This window comes from Drosophila albomicans, chromosome 2R (assembly GCF_009650485.2).
Source record: "Drosophila albomicans strain 15112-1751.03 chromosome 2R, ASM965048v2, whole genome shotgun sequence".
Lineage (NCBI taxonomy): Eukaryota > Metazoa > Arthropoda > Insecta > Diptera > Drosophilidae > Drosophila > Drosophila albomicans.
Window position 1 is genome coordinate 15,810,875 of NC_047631.2, and position 18,719 is coordinate 15,829,593.

An 18,719-nucleotide genomic window follows, 5' to 3' on the forward strand; every position below is an offset into this window, starting at 1 on the left:
GACAATGCAAACAAGGCCATATAAAATTTACGTATAAATGATAGACAACAGCATGCCCTTTGACCTCTTCAATAGAAACCAAAACATTTCAAAATTGTGAACATGGCATTGCAAATATGCAAATGATGGAATAAATAACAGAAGATATCTGCCGAAAATTTGTGTACTTTTGTCCTTTTGTCAAGGATCTGCCATGCCACAAAACTTAACAAGCATTTTAACAACTCAGATGAACCAAACGCAGTAATCTGCTGGGTATTGAAATTGCCAAATAGCCAAACGTCAAGAAATTATCGTATAAATTCGCTGAATGGACGCCTATTGTTGAAATTCTCACTGTACATGATGCAGCTATATTTGCATATGTGTGTGTGTGTATAAAAGTGTGAGTGTGAATATGTGTATGTGTGTATGTGCGTGAGCAACTGAATGCGCCTATGTGTCAAGTCCTGAAGCGCGCACTCTAATTGCCAGACCTGAACGCAGTTGTACTACTCACCAAAAATATATCAAGAAAGAGATTGTCAACCAGTCTCAAGCTCAACTTAAAGATACGCTGTAATCACAGGGCATTAATTCATATTCTTTATAATCAGAATACACTATTTGCTTATTTAACTCATGTTACCCTAAGATTAAATAGTATTCGATGAGCATTGATACCTTGATTATCCCTTTAATGCAGGGTATGGAAAACTCTTTTGAAAAAACTTTAGAAAGAGCTGTGAATGGAAATACAATTCCGAAAAGGGGTCCCAATCGATGCGACAGCCTCCGAAATTTATGCAAATTCATTGTGAATTTAAACAGGTTCCACTAGAAGCTGTCGGAATTTTCGGAAATGCGGTCAATGTGCCGCCAGTGCCAAGGGAAATGCATCTGTAATGAAAATGGTTGTCAGCATAGACACACCTCCACCACAACTGCAAATAGAATGCACTTGGCACAAAGGTAAAAACAAATCGAATGCAGCGAGGCAAGTTGAAATACAGCCGAATTGGAGTCTCAGTTGAAGAAATATGTGCACAAAAGTGTTGGATATCTTTAAATAATTGAATAGATTTCATAGCATACTTATTTGCGCATTTCAGCAACTGTTAACTGCTCTAACTGCAATTTGGCGATAAACCCAAAAGGCTAGACTGATAATGCGGTTGGCTCATCAAAGCCATCCATCCATTTGCGTGTGCTGCCTATCTGATAATAATAACTCAACTGCAATGCAAATCATTCGCAGCTATTTCTGCACTTGCCACAACACAGCCAGTCGCTGTGGTCGCCGCAAGTGGCAAGTGAAGCGGAAAAACAGCAACTACACAATGTGCAGCACTTGTCTATCGCGTTGGGTGCACACTGATTTCAGGTTTGCAACAAAATGCAAAATGCAAATGCAAACTATTCCATCAGCAAATTTTGTAGTGGCTCTCAACAACTTTTGCATTCTCGAATCAATCCACATGATTAAACGCCTATTAATCAAGTTGAAAGTAAATTTCATATTTTGCATATTTAATATGTGCAGCTGAAGTAAATTTAATATTAATTTTCTCACTTTTGACGGCACCTGACTAACTGTGCCCAAGCTGTCGAGTGATGAGGTTGAACGATGTGGGGGAAGGGGAAAGGGGGGCCAACTCCTGGTGTTTACTGACCGCAACGCTAAGCAACCGCAGTGCAGAATGCGGGTGCAACACTTGGCAGTGAGGGTGCTGGGCTGTGTTGTGTTGTAAGCATAGCCCAGGTAATGGTTGCATAACAAATTGCATGCCACAAACCATTTTACAAGCGCCAGCAGAGCAATGTTGCCTACCTACTACGGTTATACACATCGTTGCAACGATGCGACAATGCCATTTGAGCCACATCCACACACACACACACACACACACCTCAACCCCAGCAGAAAGCCACAGTTAAGGGCCACTCAAACTCATGTGTTGCCAAATGGGACAAAGATAAATCGTTAATAAATTATTTATAATTAATTTGTATGTGCGCGGTTTGTTGCTTGCCACTCATTGTTGCTGCTGCTGCTGCTGCCACTGCTGCTGCTGCTGCTGCTGCTGCTGCTGCTGCTGCTGCTGCTGCTACTGGCCATGGTTGATTTGATATTCGCGTTTACGTTGATTAAATGGACAATAGCAACAACAATGACAACGCCGTTGAGCAGCATTCAGAATTAATTAGAAGACTTGGGTGTGGCCTAGGGAGGATTGTGGGTTGAGGCTTGCTCCTGTTCCTGCTCCTGCTCAGCTGCTGCTGCTGCTCCCAGTTTGAGCGCATGTTGAATAAATGATAAAATGTAATTGCGCCGAGTCTTGGGCAAATGTTGAGCGAGTGATGCTCGTCGCCATAAGACGTTTATAATGAAAATATTATTAATTATGACAGCAACACAACGATACAACAACAACAAGCAACAACAGCAACAATCACTGGCCCCTCACAATGATGAGTGATGGGCGCTGATTGCAGCCCCCCGCGGGCAACAATCTGCAACCCAAACCCAAACCGAAACCCAACCCGATGCTGGAGGCTGGATGGAGACTGTAAATGTGCCCAGGCTCATAAATAATTCATGCGAACGCCGAAAGGCTTCAATCTCTCAAGTGCTCAAATTTTGATTGCAGTTCAAAAGGCAACGGCACTTAGTTACTTTATCGCTAATTGCAAAGATTAATTGAAAGCAATGTCTATGCAGGTTTCGTATAATTTCCCAGTTAATATTTAATCGATCGATCTGATTTTTGCCAGCAATATTATCGCTTCAATAGCTCGCCAATTGCATTACAGCAACAACTGTCATGAGTTTGACAAATAGTTGAACACCCTACAAAACAACACGCTACAAAATGACACCCTACAGAAACTACACCCTATAAAAGTACACCCCCTATAAAAGTGCAACCTACAGAAGGATTACACAATATTATTCTGTACTTCTAAAGAGGATAACTTGCAGTCGTGCAACTGCAACGCATATACCAAATGCAGTTGCATTTGCTTTATTGCCGCATGCTGTCAATTTCATGTTTGCGCGTTAAATTAATTTAGTCAGTGCTTTGAAAATTCCGAATGCATTCCCATCCGCCTAATGTCTGTCTATATCTGTGTCCATCTCTTCATTCAGCAGACTGACACGTTGATAGTTGAACCCACATTGATGTGTGTGGTGTTTGCCAACACGCACTGTGGGCCAGCACACGAACTAAAGGTTGCAATAGATAAATGTAACGAGCTCGCTACAAAGCGTCAATGAAATAAGAGACTCGAGAAGATATTTGTAGCTAACAATTTAGGTATTTAAATTTACTTGAAAATAATACTGATTTCCCCATGGTACCCGTTCTGTTTGCCACCGATGGAAGTGACACAAAAACACACTTTCCGACCCTCATTGCAGGTACCAGAAGCAAAAGCAGCTGCAGATGGAGATGAAGCGATGGCATCCACACCATGTTGCATCAGTTTGTTTGACAGATAAATTTGTGCATCCGTTTAGAAATATTCAAGTGAGTTTAGCTTTTCATGCCTCGCATGAGAGCTAAAAAAAAATTGCAATTATCTAAATGGATTTCGATCGAATGCTGCTGCAAGGCGAAATGAGGAAAGCAAACAGAAAGGGAAAGAGTATTCCAAAACTTTTTAAATGGCAATTGAAAGCGCATGCACGTCGACTACAGTCCTCAAAGCTTGCCACACACCTCTGCTCCAGTAGCAGTTAAGCTGCTGCTGTTGCTGCAGCTGAGTTATTCTCTTCTGGAGCAGTGCTTAACTAACTGAGAGGGTAACTAGGAATAACTGGGGAAGTAACTAACTGTGTGTAAGTGGGTAAGTGCTGTGTTGTTAATGAGTCTGAAAGCACTGCTGCATGCCAACAGTGTAAGTAGCTATGTAAATCAGTTAAAGGCCACCACAATGTCGGCGCCTCGTCTCCGCCCCGACAGTTTGGCAACATGGCAATTAGAATGCAGCTGGCAAGGTGCAACACCCCAAAACTACAGTCGATGCTCGACATCCGCTGGCTCTCAACGAGCGTTGTCCTCATTCCCTATTCCTTTTCCCCTTTCCCGTGTGTGTGTGTTAGTTACCAAATGCTATAATTTTAATGCCAGAGCACGCGTGCCGCACATGCTTGTAAAATCAATTAAAGTTTTCGCCGACTCCCCTGCTCGCTGCAAGCTGCAAGCTGCTCTCGGGTTGCTTCTTCTCTTCCAAATTCAAAGCGCAACTAGTTCATTTAACATTGGCGCTGCACTCACACCCACAGACAGACACATACGCACACACAGACAGCTGTGTAAATAGCCAAACAAACAAGTCTTAAGACAAAAGCATGCCGTCAAGACAAACAATGCCTGATTGTCGATTGGGGCCAGAGGTTTTTGGCCGGACAGGAGCTTAGAATTCAGATGAATATCTGTGTATGCGCGTGTGTGCGTTGCTCGGTCTTGAAGCAACTCCATTGGTAATCCTATTAAGCGATAGTCAGCGAGTGTGTTTGCCTTGCTTATTTGTGGCCATCAAGCGAACTCAAGCCACACTCACACACACACACACACACAGCTTGCCCCATGCCCTATGTCGGGGGCAAACCCAGGCATGCAGCGTGTGGCATGTGATGCCTGGCCAACGGCATGCTGTCTAAGTTATTTTCAATATGATATCGTTTGTTGGCAGAGATAGAGATAGTAATGTGGTTTAGGTGTTAACTGGGCGTTCGTACTCACTTTGTGCTGTGGGCCTCATTGTAGTTCATTAACAAATGCAGTATTGTCTCTCGATACTCCAGCACATAGCAGACATTGTTCAATAACATATCAAAGAGGCCACGCGCGTTGTCGTCATCCTTCAGCTTCTGCAGTCCTAGCAAGCTCTGCAGCAATTCGCGGAATGTCTTTAATTAAAAAATTGATAAGGATTAACTGGGATTCCCCTTCTCGACTGCTGAATGTGTGAATTGCATTTGAATTAGTAGATATTAATATAGTAATGTATATAATTAATTTGCTTTAATTTAAGAAAATCTATTTCTTGACAGCAACTTTTGTTTAATCCCCGAAAAAATTATCTTTTTATTAATAGTGTTTAAGCTAATTATATATTGAATATATCAACGTGATTTCATTAAATTGATATTTTTACTTTGAGTGTCAAATTTTATATTATTTATTTTAATTGGGACAATAAAAGTTCATTTTTGGCCAATTAAAATGAAAAGCTGTCGTATTAATTTTATTGTGGCGGCTATCGGACAATTAATATTTAATTGAAAGATTTCATTTCGAAGTGTGAAATTGATATTACTTTTTTAGCTTAACACTAAAGTGCACTTTCCATATTGCAGGGCCTTGAAATTTTAAATAGTCTGCATTATAGATGATACAATATTCATATAATTTAAGAGTATTTCGAACTGACTTATCGAAGTGTTTGACTTGAAACAAAGCGCTGCCACAGCATGTGAAGTTGGCTTAAGCTCAGTCTTAATTCAAGGAAAACGTTGAGCTCCAGCAAAGTGCACCCAAAAGTGCACTTACAGTGCCAAACCAAACAACAACAAGTAAACGCACAAGCACATACACACACTCGCACACTCACACACTCGCACACGCACAAATACACCGTTTGCTTAAGCTTAGATGGCCCCAATGCATTTACTTACCAGAAGAGCCACATGCAGGCGCTTGGCCCAGAGACGCGCCTGTTTCTTGTCGCTCTGAATCATGTCCATGTCATGCTGCATGCGCGTCAGAACCCAGTGGAAACATTGCACGCTTAGTGACTCGCTGTAAAAGTATACGTTAGAGAGGTGGAAACATTTAAGTACGAATTTAATCTGAAATACAAGCACATGCTTATACAGTATAAAGTATAAAGAGTATACGAATGGCGAATTAAACTAAAGTGTGCGCTGCAAAGCGGGAGAACAGGTAAGCAGCTTGCCAGTTGCCAGTTGCAAGTTGCTTGTTGCAAGTTGCTGGCTTTGCTTGGCAGGTTTGGTGGAGAGAGGAAAAGAGAGAGCTGCCTGTTGAAGCACAGTGAAAAACTCATTAACAAAATTAATTTTTAAGTAGCGCTACAAATGAGTGGCAGCCTAAGTTGCCACTGCCGCTGCCGCCATCGCCCCTTCTACCTGCAGTGCAGTGGGCGTGGCCAAACCACACGTTTGTTTGGTTTATGCCAAGCTGTTGTTGCATTTGTAGAACTTGCTGCTACTGCATTTGCCTGGCAAGTTGGCAAAATTAGCAACGCGACGTCTGCTGCTTTGGCGGTCATTAAAGTTTCTGCAATTGCTGCAAAGGAGATCGGGGGCCAAACATTTGAAAAGGCATTAAAATCAAATTAATTACAATTTACGCGACAGCAGCAGAAGCAGAAGAGCAGCAATAGCACCAAATCAACTGAACTCAAATAAATAAATTATAAAATCAATAAAATTGTAAACGAGCAAACAGTGAAACGTTCCCGGAAACAGGTGCGCAATTAGTGCAATCTCCACATTTAGATCTAAAACCAATAAATGTTTGATGTATATAAATTACAAGCATAAATCGAAAAGACTCATTTAGCTTGTGGAGCTGATTAACATCAAATAAGTACTATAGACTTTCAATTTAATTGCACTGCAATATTAGTATAATAAAATGTTGTTTATGGCTAGAAAAATTCTTGTATTTAATTTGTTAGTGCTTTGAATACATTTTGCCAAAAATTTAATACAAAAATTATCCAATTATAAAACTTTGCCAGAGGTAGAAATCATTTTACGCAAATGCCACACATAGTTTCGGACTCTGCCACATGATCGTTTGATGGTCAATGCCTCGCTTGAATTCATTTGCAGCAAACGGAGCAACAGAAAAACACCTAAACCAAACTGAAAACTTAATTTCACTTTTCTATTTTCTATTTTTTTTTTTTTTCATCTCTGCAGTCTTTTTTTTTTTTGGTTTGAGTGTTGTGCAGAAGTTTGCCGTCTTTTACGGTCATACATTATTGCAATAGCATGCTTTATATAGTGCAAAATCAGTAGAAAATGGCAGACGATAAAGAAAGAAAGTTCCAAAGCAGGCGGGCAGCGGCAAATTGCATTTGCGGAAATAAACAGAAACTTTCATGCCCGGCAAGTACTATATAGTATATAGTTAGTATATGTAGGCGAATATCTCTCTCTATGTATATACTATGCTATATCTATGTGGCTTGAGAGTGCGACAAAAAGACATGATAAAAAGACAGTGAGAAAAGCATGGCTAAAATGAAAAACAGCAGCAGCGGCAGCGGCAACGGCAGTAGCTGCAAGCCAGAAACTTTGAATAGTGCGGGTGATGCTTTTTCTTTCTTCCTTTTTTTGGGCGGTTTGAGTAGAAAGTGGAATTGAAGAAATGGACTGCGGGGTGTGTGTGTGTGTTTGTGGGGTTCTGACTGTGAAAACTTTGCAGCAACGGAATGACAACATTTTTGCAAAGCTTCATTGTTGTCATTCAGAAACTAATTTGAAAGTAACCAAAACAATTTTAAAGAAATTTCCCACCACACAGCAAAACGAAAAGCGACCAAGTTTGGAGCTGAGAAGCAGGGGAAATGCGGTTGTGAAGGATGTCGGAAAAGGGAGAGACTGAGAGAGAGAGAGAGAGAACGGCTAGATGACAGCAAAATTTTATTAACAGCATGCTGTATAACAATAAAATAGAGCACAACAATGGAAGGGCTCGACGAGTGACCAGCGAAATGTTCAAATTGCCGAGTTGACAACTGGACTTGGAATACTGCACCAGATTCGTTAGTCATTCGGAAGGAAAACGAGGGATTCAAGTTGTGGTTGTGTTGTCAAAAAAAAAAAATAAAAAACCAAACACCCACGCAATTGTCAAGTGACGTAGGTCAACGATTGGCGTCATGACTTTGATTTGTGCTGTGCATGTGTTTGTTATGTCACCCCAATGAAACGTTAATGCAATAAAACTGAAGACACTGTCTCCAAAATCAGAGTTTGGATGCGGATTGTTTTTGACTTTCGTGTCACGAGTCAATAAACCGTGTTATTGTCGAACAGAACTTTTCATTATGTATTACTCTCATTTTGTGGAAGTCTCACGCATTCATCTCGATGACAAAACAAAGCACAGCAAAAAAGAAAAGCAAAAGAATACACAAATTGTATTGTGGCCAAGCAATTTCAGGCAAATGGGAATTGAGAGGACACCCAGTTTATTTACAAAATGCACACACAGTTTTCAGTTTTTTGCCTTTTCCTTTGTTATGACGCTCAACACACACACACACACACACACACAAGAAAAGGTCATGCGACTTTGAAATAGAATCCGTCTAAGCATTTTTGCCAGTGGTTTAGCTCGCGATTCATCTCTGGAATTTCTTGGTAGCACTTTGAATCAGAGAATGTTTTCAATGTTCTGCTTATCGGTTCGGTTCAACTCGATTTAAACTTGGCCAAAAGTTCGCAAGCATTTTTGATTACAAATTGCAAAATTGAGTTGAACCAAAATAAATAAAGAAAAATTGCGAATAGTGAGGCAACTACTGTAGTAAAGTAATTTGATTAAAAGCTGCCCGTGGGAGCTGTGCTAAAAGATTTGCATATTTGCTGACCCAGCGTTGAGCGTGTTGGATCAGCTCCAAGTTGACCAGCAGGTTATGGCTTTTCATTAGCCATGGGGACCAGACGAGTGTGCTCGTTCATCAACGTCATTTTGTATCAAGCACAGATCTCCCTCTCTCTCTCATTCTCGATATTGCTATCCTTGTCAGTCGTTTGGGTTATGGGCATTATCAAAACCATTGGCAATTAATTTAAACGCTTTAGTCAACCACAGAGCTCAGCTCAGTTCAGCTCAGCTTAGATACTTGCAGGCAAAGCGATGGCAATTGACATTGGTAAATGCAAGTCACACACACACACACACACTGACACTATATATAAGAGTGCATAGCATATCCCCACACGCCTCTTGGCAACGTCAACTTACCTGACTAGCTGCAATTGTAGACCACTCAAACGATTGAACTCCATGAAAAATCGTATGGCCCACAATAGATAGGAGTCATCGTGACTCGACGAGCCAGCGTTGCGTTCCAGCACACGCCGCACCTGCCGCACGAGCGTGTTGTAAGCGGAGCGCAGCACCTCAATGCAATATTCGCGCAGGCACAATCTGCAATGGAGACATGGATGAAAAATGGTTATACCACAATAATATTGATTGAAAGCCAGCCCCTATACACACACATACATATGTATATATGTAGGGGTTGAGAGTATATATAACAAATGCGGCCGTTGCAACAGCGTTTGCCAGCGTTTTATGCAATAAATTTGCACAGGCCAATTTATTTGAGTAAAGCGCTCGAAAAGATGCACCCAGCAGCTCCTCAGATTCCGATCCATTCGTCTGTTGGCAACAATCTCTGCTGCATCTTTTTGCAACCGCAGCCCAAACAAATCCATACAAATCCAACGCATCGCTGCCGACATAGATTAATTTATGCCCCAAGACAAGAGGCAAAAGAAAAAAAACAAAATGAAAAAGAAGGCCGCTTGTCGACTTATTGCCAACTCACATCGTGCAATTCTTGTTGAATGGCAACAAATTGTTGTACGAGCATGTTGAGGGCCGACACGTGACATTGATGAACTTTGGCTGCTGTTTCGAATGTAGAGGAGAAGAGGAGAGACTATGCATGTTTATCTGCTCCCACTAGTTTGGCATTTTTTGGCCCAAATATATTGGCCATCTTTTGCGGATTGCAGTTTACGTTTTCGTTTTCGGTTTTTCGTTTTTTTTTTTTTGCGTTTTTTCAGTTTGCCTGCCTATTGATAGGACGTTAGGCGAGCGACTTGTCTAATCACAGTCCACAGGCCGGCAATTTATGGCTGCCAACAGATTTGGTTTGGCCATAAACCAGCAAACAGGGCAGAGCAGACCAAAAGTCAGTTGGACTAACAAGCAAAAATGTTGCCCCACATCGGCACATCGGCAAAATGCTTGCACATTTTTGCAACGCCAGCTCTAGAGGCTTGCCTCGAATGGTGTTGCTAGTGGCGCCACCAAGATTACGTTGCCACTGCTGCAATTTTATCTTTACTCGGGAGTTTATGGCCACTGGACTACGAATCGCAACAACAACTAGCAATTGTGAAAGCTGCCACAAGTCGACACTCGAATGCTCTCTCTTAAGTTTTCTTTTGAATGTTTGCAAATAAAATGCCATAGCTGGGAAATGTGTGAAAGCAACTCCGCGAATGAAGTGTGTTTGCTGCAAATGCATTTTGCTAACCCAAGCAGCTCGAACAGCATCCTGGCAAACGTTGGCGCGTATCCTTTAAGTAGTTTGTTGGTTAGCAGAAAAATCATAAAATAGCTGCACCTGGTGGCCATTAGGGAGCATTGCGGAGCACTGCGCGACAGGCAAGACAGGAAACACAGGCGGCAAGACGTTGGCCAAGGCGCCCGGCGCCCGTCGCCTTGGTTACGTCCACATCTTTGTTTCTCCTTCTCCTCCTTTTGCCTGTTATCGCCTTGGCCCACTCAGGCAAGAAAGCCAGAGCAATATCGTTTTGGGGGAGCATGGATTGAGACGGGTAAAAAAAGGAAATGCCTTCATTTATTATTGAATATTATTTTATACGCTCGCTCGACTCGTTCGACTGCAGCGTAAAATCGAAAATCAATGACCGGAATGTGGCCTGGCAGCCGAACCATAACAATTCCGATGCTAATGGCAGCAGTCTCACACAATAGAGGGGCGGTGGCAAAAGTGCAGGAAGTTACTCTAGACAAATGGATACAACAGGCACCAAAGCAATCTCAATCCCAATGCGCTTTCTTTCTCTGCTCAAGCTATTACTGTATTTATGTGCCGAGCATGTAATTGTGTGGCTTACCTTACGGTAAATGCGCTACGACGTGTCACCTGTGCCTGCTCCTTGATGTGACGATGCGAACGCTTCTGTGCCTGCTTCTCGCGATCGAAGTCCATGGCGGACACTCGCTGCAATGCCTGATGACAGATGATGTCTCGATCCGACACAGATTTCATATTTCGCATAACGTAGGTGCCGCCAAAGCGGGAATGGCGACCGGAGGGTGGACGAGCCTGGCGACGAGCGTGCTCCCTACGACGTGCTGCTAGCAGCTCCTGCTGATCTCGCTGCTTCTCGCTCAGACTGCGCTGCAGTGAAGCATCCGCCAGGGATTCAGCATTCTGTGGAGAGAGAAGAAGAGTAATTAATTGAAGGTAAAAATTATAATAATCTGCAATGTGCAATTAGAATAAAAAACAAATCAAGTGTGCTCGACTTTGAGATACCTGCTACCTTTTTTAAATAATATCAAAAGAGTGCGGTAATATTCTTAAATTTCACCAAATTAAAATATGTCTCAAAAATATACCAAAGACTTTAATTAGTATATTATAATAGAACCTTTTTAAAAAGGCGTTTTTTAGAAGTGAGCTTGCCAAAAATTTAAAGAAAACTTAATCTGTGTGCAAAAATAACAAATGCTGTCTAATATCTCTATATTTTTCACAACAATGTGAAATATTCTTAATGTACCAATAAATAATGCAACTTAACATCTGTTGTGCATTTAAATAAAGCTTTTTAAAAACAAATCATTTGTATAATATTTTTGTTCAATCAACACAGAGCAGCTTAACAATTGTTGTTGTGCATTTAGCTGCAACTTTTCATTAAATAAAATTCGTTGAGAAAGTTATTTCCACAATTTAAGAGCTGTTCGTAACAGAATTATTTAATATAAAATAAGAGATTCTAAAACCTCAATATGCAATCCATTAAAGTTAAAGCATAAATCAACTGCATTTTGCAATTTGTTCCGATGTGAATTTAATGTATTATATGTGAAATTATTTATTATTACTATACTTGTATTATTAATTATACTTATTCCTTTACTTGTTCACGATACAGCAGACAAATGATTTCCAGTCCATGCAAATGAAATTGTGCCTCATCCGGCGAGGAAACAATGAACAAGACCAGATCGAGAATGCCAGTTTGATGGAGTGCCCAAATAACCTGATCGTGGAGACTGGCATCGTTATCAGCTCGACACTCGGCCTCCGGATTGGCAGGCACTTGAAGAACATTGCGGACCAGGACGAGAATTCGTTCAATCAGTAGATTCTGCTCCTCGCTGCGTATGGCAAAAGCCTGAAAGTACAATGAAAGGGAGATGGGTGAGCAAGGAGGAGACAACATTAAAAGTCAAAATAATAAAATGTCTTGCGGCAAAATCCCAGTGTAAAAATCTAAGCGCCAAATCCCGCGAGTCAAGTTAAAATAATCAAATGAAATTAAATTAAATTAAATTGCAAATTTATGTAGCTCGACTGTAAAACGGAAGCCCAAGACCGAGAGCAAGCAGATGAGCAGCTGGCAGCAAGCGATTCCACCACAACAAAGTCAAGATGAAATCAATTTGTGTGTCCTGGTGCTGGGCGACGAGGAGTCGTAGAGTGAGCGAGGCCCTGGGAACGAGGAGCAGTTACTGCTGTTGGCTTACAAATAAATACAACTAATGCGGCTTTTGTGCCTACAAGCCAGCTGTGACTCGGGCTCCTCTGGTGGACATGGACACCATCCCCCTCTTCCAACAACACACGCCTCAACCAGCTCTCGAGCCAAAAAGCCGTTCCAGCGTTCCTCATTCAAAGGCAAAGTTAATAATGACTTCCGCTTTTGGTTACCCTACGCAACAACAACAATGTGGGTGGGTGAGCGGCCCCCAAAAAGCTTTCCTCCTCCCCGCTCTGGCTGTCCACTTGGCTGCTCGCCGCGCATACATCAAAGCGTGTAAGTCGGAGCCACGCAAATAAGGAAGTAAAGCATAAAAAGTCAGCAAGCAAGCGAGTAAGCAACCAACAGCCGCCGGCAGAAGGCAGACGACAGACGGTAGAAGGCAAACCCGGGAAGCCGGGTAGCATCAATGGCTCCAATCCTCCCACACATTCATTATCAACAACAACAACAACAACAACAGCACTGAAGAGACAGCATCCATATAGAAATTCGCTAGCAAAAAAAAAAAAAAAAAAAAAAATGGGTATAAAAAAGCGTTAGCTAAAAAATGAAAATCTAAAGAAATCCTCTGGCGACTCTTTGCTGGCAGCAGCAGCACCATGAAAATCCTTTGGAATTGCTCCCCGGAGTGTTATGAATGTCGATTCAATCGGCTTTAAATGAATTTATTTCGTTTTGCGAGAGAACTTTTTTCTTGCCTCTGTATGCGTGTGTGAATGAGTGAGTGTAAGTGAGACTGTGTGCGTGTATGTTGTTGGTGTGTGTGCTATGATTATATAGTATCAACATCATTTGCGACGCAACTAGAGTTTCTCCTTTGAATGCCAATAATTGCCAATGAAAGTTGATAAACACACTGAACTAAGAATACGTAACACTATTTGCTCTGATTAAGTGCTAGCTAGCAATTGACAACGCTTGGTACATTAAATTGCTTATATAATAAAGTTGAAAAATATAATCTTAAATTTGTTGTTCATATTTTATGAAAATTACATTTTTAAGATATGAAATTAATTAACTTAAAATTTTAAGTTTTGATTTCTACATATTTTAAAAACCCAAAATAGGAATTATATTTTCGCTTTGTAATCAGTTTCAATTTAATAATATTATTATTGAAACAAACAAAAAATAAGAGTTAAAAAAAAAGAATTTTACAACTTTACAATCCCTGATTCCAAATGTAGTATGAGTAAAAGAAAATAACATAAACAAAGTCCTAATCCGTCGATTGCTTTCGAAAAAGTACTACGCCAAAAAAAAGAGTCAATTATAAGGGAAAGATTTTCCGTTTCTTATTTCTTATGCATATCCAAAAGCAAAAGACCACAGACTTCGCCATTCCCTTAATCGCAGCCTCTGGCAAGTGTGAGAGAACTTCTCCTTGGTTTTTTATTTTGGTATTCATTTCTTTCAGTCACAATTTAGCAATTGAAAACATTTCATTCTCAGACAGTCACCCACACAAAATGTTACAAATTGTACCCGGCATTATTCTCGTTGTTGCTGTTTTCTTTCACATTTTTCCTGCCTTTCTCTATTTTTGTTGTGGTTTTTGGCCACACCATACACTCGCTCTTTCCCCCATACGGAAAACTCCCACTTGATTTTGCTATGTGACATTGCTGGGCTTGTTGACGACGCCTAGGAAAACCACAGATTTCCTTGGTGGGGGGCAACAACGTGTTTGATTTCAAGGTGCCTTCTGGCACTTTCCATTTCTTCTATATTTTCTACTTTTTTTTGTGCTGGTGTTGATGTTGTTCTTGTTATCCTCCCGCATTCGACGGGTGTTTATTAAATCGACTTGTTGCGGTTTTTCTTGCTGGGTGCTGGAAAGCTAAAAAGTTTCTAGCGTCCATTTGATTTCGTGTGATTTTTACAAAATTAAATTTTTAGCATTTCGCATTTCCGACACGTTTGTCGGACGCCAAAGAATGCAACGACATCAAAGAGTTTCAGATGCGGAATCTGAAACTCGCCCCTTTTCTTTTTTTTTTGTGATTTTGCTCTTCTCGGATTAACCAAAAGATTAAGGAGGGAAAATAGAAAATTTGAAAGCTGCCCGGCCAAAAGATGAAACGCAGATAGTAAATGAACTTCAAATTAGTTATGAAGCGCACAAAAAACAGATACGAATAAAATCCAGAAAAAAAACCAACGATGGCGCAACAGCAAGGACCAAGGCTGATGCGAAAACTAAGGGACAAAACAAAGGCGATGGCGAAGGGAAATGTGGAAAAGCAGTTTACCAAAAACTTGACTGCTGGCAGCTGGCACGAGAGCCATTAAAAGTTTTACGCGGCCGCTGCCACATTAATACTTGTGTAAGGGCTATAAAGATTACAAACAAAGCAACAACAAGAAAAGCCAAAAAAAAATAGTTGTGCAAATGCCAGGCCGATAATTGCCTTGGCTTATAGTTGAGTCCGAGCATTAAACAGCTCCAATTAACTGCATTTTCTAGTGTATTTAAACCGCAAGTCGGAAATATAAAAATATTTGGAAGTCTGCCCCGGTCGGCCATCTAAGACGAGTGGGAGGAGTGCAAATTGACCATATACAAATAAAAGATGATGACCAACACCATGGCACGTTGCCACAGCGATGGATTCAGCAAGTACATCACTGTTGGAGCATTTGTATGCTCCACCAGCAGTTCAGGCGCCAGCGGCTTCAGGCGCGGCATCAGCTGCGGCGGACGCTCGCAAATTGCACCCAGATACATTGAATCCGCCGGTGGAGCTATAAAGTTGGCAATCATGGAGTCGTCACGATGAGAACCAATTGGCTGACAACTTCTGAAGCATGGCATAGAAGCCCTCTTCACGGCAATCATTGTGTGCTTGCTAACGCATGACAAGCAATACGGGCACTTTGAACGGCTGCCCTTAGTGTCCATCCAATTCATGATGCACAGACCACAGAACATGTGACCACAGAAGCCCACCAAAGGGTCGCGAGCGATATTCATGCAGATCACGCATGTGTACATGTTGAGAGTGGACAACACGTCAGGATCAATTTGAATGTCGATCGTTCTACGGCGATTCGTAGCCAAAGTTGAAATTCTCGGCTGTTGCTCTTCGTTCTCATCATAACTATCGTCGTCGGATTGGTTTGCGCACATTTCGTATTATGAATTTTCATAAGTATATAATATATGTATGTATTAAAGTCAGAAGACTTAACAAAATTGTTTCCCAACTGTTCAGTTAAAAATCTTTGTACTTACAATTTCCAGCGCCTGCTTTAGTTTCTCGAACAATGCTGTCCAGATTTTATCCCTAGTAAAGGCTGCTTTATAACCCTGCAGTATGTCGATCAGCTCCATGAATACCTTACGACCATGATTATCATTGGGCGGTCCATCGCGATATAGCAACAGCGTTGGATTCGTCAATATGACCAGCAGGCGAATAAGTAAATCTGATAGTTCCTCATGTTGCACATAGTCGGGCAGCATGTAAACCAAATCGGTTTGCAGCACCTTGGCGCGTCCTAAGTGCCGACGATACTCATGATTGTCCAGATCACGACGCAGGATCCAAATAAGATGCTATAAATGCAAACGGTTTCAATTAGAAACATTTTTGGCTTTGCAGTCTCTTCACTCACTTTCAATCCCTCGGCAGCATCGGGCTCTGCTTGGTAACGACTTCCATCGCTGACGCCAAGTGCGGCGCAAGTGGCATCGATGTCTGCCAACAACACAGACATGTTCCACAAACAGAGAAGATCACGAAATCACACAATTCTAATTAATTATTTAAATTCCAGCGAAAATGCAATTGTTTATTTCACAAAGCACATCAAACACACAATTGGCAGAATTCGCGCGCAAAACAAAACTCAAAACAGCTGTTCGATCGATGACTGCTACTGCTGTCGATAGACGCTGCTGTTAATATCGATAGTTGCTCGCAATTGCGTTACGCACGTTCAGTGGTTTGTGTCTCGACTAATTTAAAATGGCGCATAATTTAAAACGATTTTCTTGATTTGAAAAATAACACATATGTAAAATAGTTTAAACAAAAATAGAATATTAATGTTTAATATTTTACTAACATCAGAGTTTAGAATACAAGTTTTAGGAAAAATTTCATTTTGAGAAACGAGTGGAAACACTTTAGTATATTTGATGGCCATTGACTCTTCAGCACATTCGAATTCGATTCAATTTAAAATTATTTGCTTGCAAAGCCACACACACACGCCTTTACACAGAGATGTGTTACTGCTCAAGGGTCTCTATTGGGAGTTTGAGTTCGTATTGAATGTCAATTTGCAGGTTCTGCATATGAAGTGCGAGCTGAATATTTGCAAATAGGTGCCAAACAAATGGGAAATTTAAATCTTTGCAAGGCATTGAAGCTTCAAATTACTAAAGCTTGGCTATTACCAACTGAGTTATGCAATGTGTAAGTAGATATTGCAATGCAGCGTCAACTAATCATCAGACTTCGATTTAAAGCCAGAGAAAAATGCAAGATTAAAAGCAAATAGGTTTTGTGCTTGCATATTTATCTTCTATATGTATATGAGCAAATACTAGAGAACGTTGTGCAAACGTTTGGTCGCAAAAACCTGCCCAGCAGACACTTCAATTCACAAGTTGCTGGATTTAGTTTCCAACTCCACCTCCAGCTCCAGTTTCATCAAGGACCACACGTGCAACGTGCCCGACGAGCCCTGCAGCATAGAAGAGAGACTCTCTTTCTCTCTAGCTTCTGTCATTCCCTAAAGAAGTTGAATTTAATTAACTAAGTAAATGCTCAGACATGAGTCTCATTCCGCTTCCATTGCTGGCGCTACTACTGCTGCTGCTTCTGCTTCAGCTTCTGCTGCTTATCATCATCTTCAGCACAGTTTTGATGAACTCCGGACGAATAACAAGGACAACATCAACAAAACGCTGAGCAACTTGTACGCTTAGTGACCAAGTAAGTAAGCCAAAGCGAAGCCAAGACCAAGTCTAAGTCCAAGTTTTGATGTCTGCATCTCTTTGCAAAGCGCCTTCGGCTTTCAGCTATCATCTCTCCATCTATCCATCTCTCACATCAAACCATCAGTTTCGACCAGCACCACCCATAAACCATTACCCATCAACATCATCATCGCTAAACACCCAGCGCCCAACACGCAATGTCCTGTCGTCAGCCCTCCTGTGGATTGGGCCCAAAAAGGACCGCCTGTCGAGCAGCTTGGCGCTATGCAAACCTGATTATAATGTGTCAAATCCATTATGCGCTTGCTGTCAGGATTTTAGGCGCAAAACATCGTCCAGTGTATTTTGCTGCACAACTTTAAGACAACTTTCGGCCAAAGTCTTTTGGTCAGACAAAGTTAATTATAATTTTATGTGTAAGCAAAACTACGTGCCTCTAGGCTCAATTAAGACAGTCACCATTTTATAGGGTTTCCACTGCCAATTAGTTTACTCATCCTTATGGTTGCGTTCGTTCTTCACGAATTTGCCATTGAAGTGGAAATCGAATGGATATTCATCTCGATGCTCCCACTCGTCGGGTAATGCTGGATGATCTGGATACAGCCAAAAGCAGCAATACATTTCCGTTTTATTACCACTCGACTCGGGCTCGGGTAAGTTTCTCGGCTGAATCAGCGTTTGTCGTGTTCGTCCCACTGTGCGGCCAAGCTTCACAGGTCCAGGCAGTTGTGAGTATTGCGTAGAGCGAGTTGTGATTTCAATTGCATAATTTAAATCATCAATTGACTGCTGGGAGTTTTTAATCCCTTTGGCTGCGCAAAGCACAAATGCTGCAACAGCAAATAATTGGCTTAAATTCATACAGCAAAAAAAAAGAGCTAATTCGCTTACCTAACAATATTGTCAGCCTCTTCATGCTGCTGCTGACACAAAACTGATTGCAAATACAATCGCGTTTTAACTAGAACTAATCACGTGTTTTGCTCTGTTAATGTCAATTATTTAAGCTTAGCTTAAGGCAGTTAGTTTGGCATGTACTTGATTTTAGGCGTCTTGCTAAAAAGGCGATTTCCACATATTTAAAGGGTCATAAATTGCGAATTATGCTAAAAATACTGTAACATCACATTATGGTCAAATGTTTAGATATTCATAATTTACTCTTATTATTTTCAATTATATATATAAACC

At 41.1% G+C, this 18,719-nt stretch overlaps 3 protein-coding genes across 3 annotated transcripts in view; all 3 read right to left on the reverse strand.

The window, feature by feature from the left end:
- The window catches only part of LOC117573681 (protein timeless homolog), a 63,454-nt gene extending 47,042 nt beyond the window's left edge, over positions 1-16,412 (reverse strand). Inside the window, exons 1-7 of the mRNA XM_034257027.2 lie at positions 16,193-16,412; positions 15,810-16,133; positions 11,945-12,202; positions 10,910-11,229; positions 8,994-9,179; positions 5,666-5,789; positions 4,731-4,897 (exon numbers count right to left, since the gene is read on the reverse strand). Coding sequence (XP_034112918.2) covers positions 4,731-4,897; positions 5,666-5,789; positions 8,994-9,179; positions 10,910-11,229; positions 11,945-12,202; positions 15,810-16,133; positions 16,193-16,294 — 1,481 coding nt within the window. The 5' untranslated portion in view covers positions 16,295-16,412. The remainder of the gene's footprint in view (positions 1-4,730; positions 4,898-5,665; positions 5,790-8,993; positions 9,180-10,909; positions 11,230-11,944; positions 12,203-15,809; positions 16,134-16,192) is intronic.
- Positions 15,025-15,785, reverse strand: LOC117573682 (uncharacterized). Its single transcript, XM_034257028.2, has one exon. It carries the CDS (start codon positions 15,702-15,704, stop codon positions 15,102-15,104), a length of 603 nt encoding a protein of 200 aa, XP_034112919.2. The 5' UTR covers positions 15,705-15,785; the 3' UTR covers positions 15,025-15,101.
- A 997-nt stretch (positions 16,413-17,409) lies between the features above and the next one.
- LOC117574828 (uncharacterized) lies at positions 17,410-18,460 on the reverse strand. The gene is made up of 2 exons (XM_034258800.2): positions 18,420-18,460; positions 17,410-18,358 (listed from the first exon to the last, which is right to left on the reverse strand). Exons 1-2 carry the CDS (start codon positions 18,442-18,444, stop codon positions 18,015-18,017), a joined length of 369 nt encoding a protein of 122 aa, XP_034114691.2. The 5' UTR covers positions 18,445-18,460; the 3' UTR covers positions 17,410-18,014.
- Between the last annotated feature and the right edge of the window lie 259 nt (positions 18,461-18,719).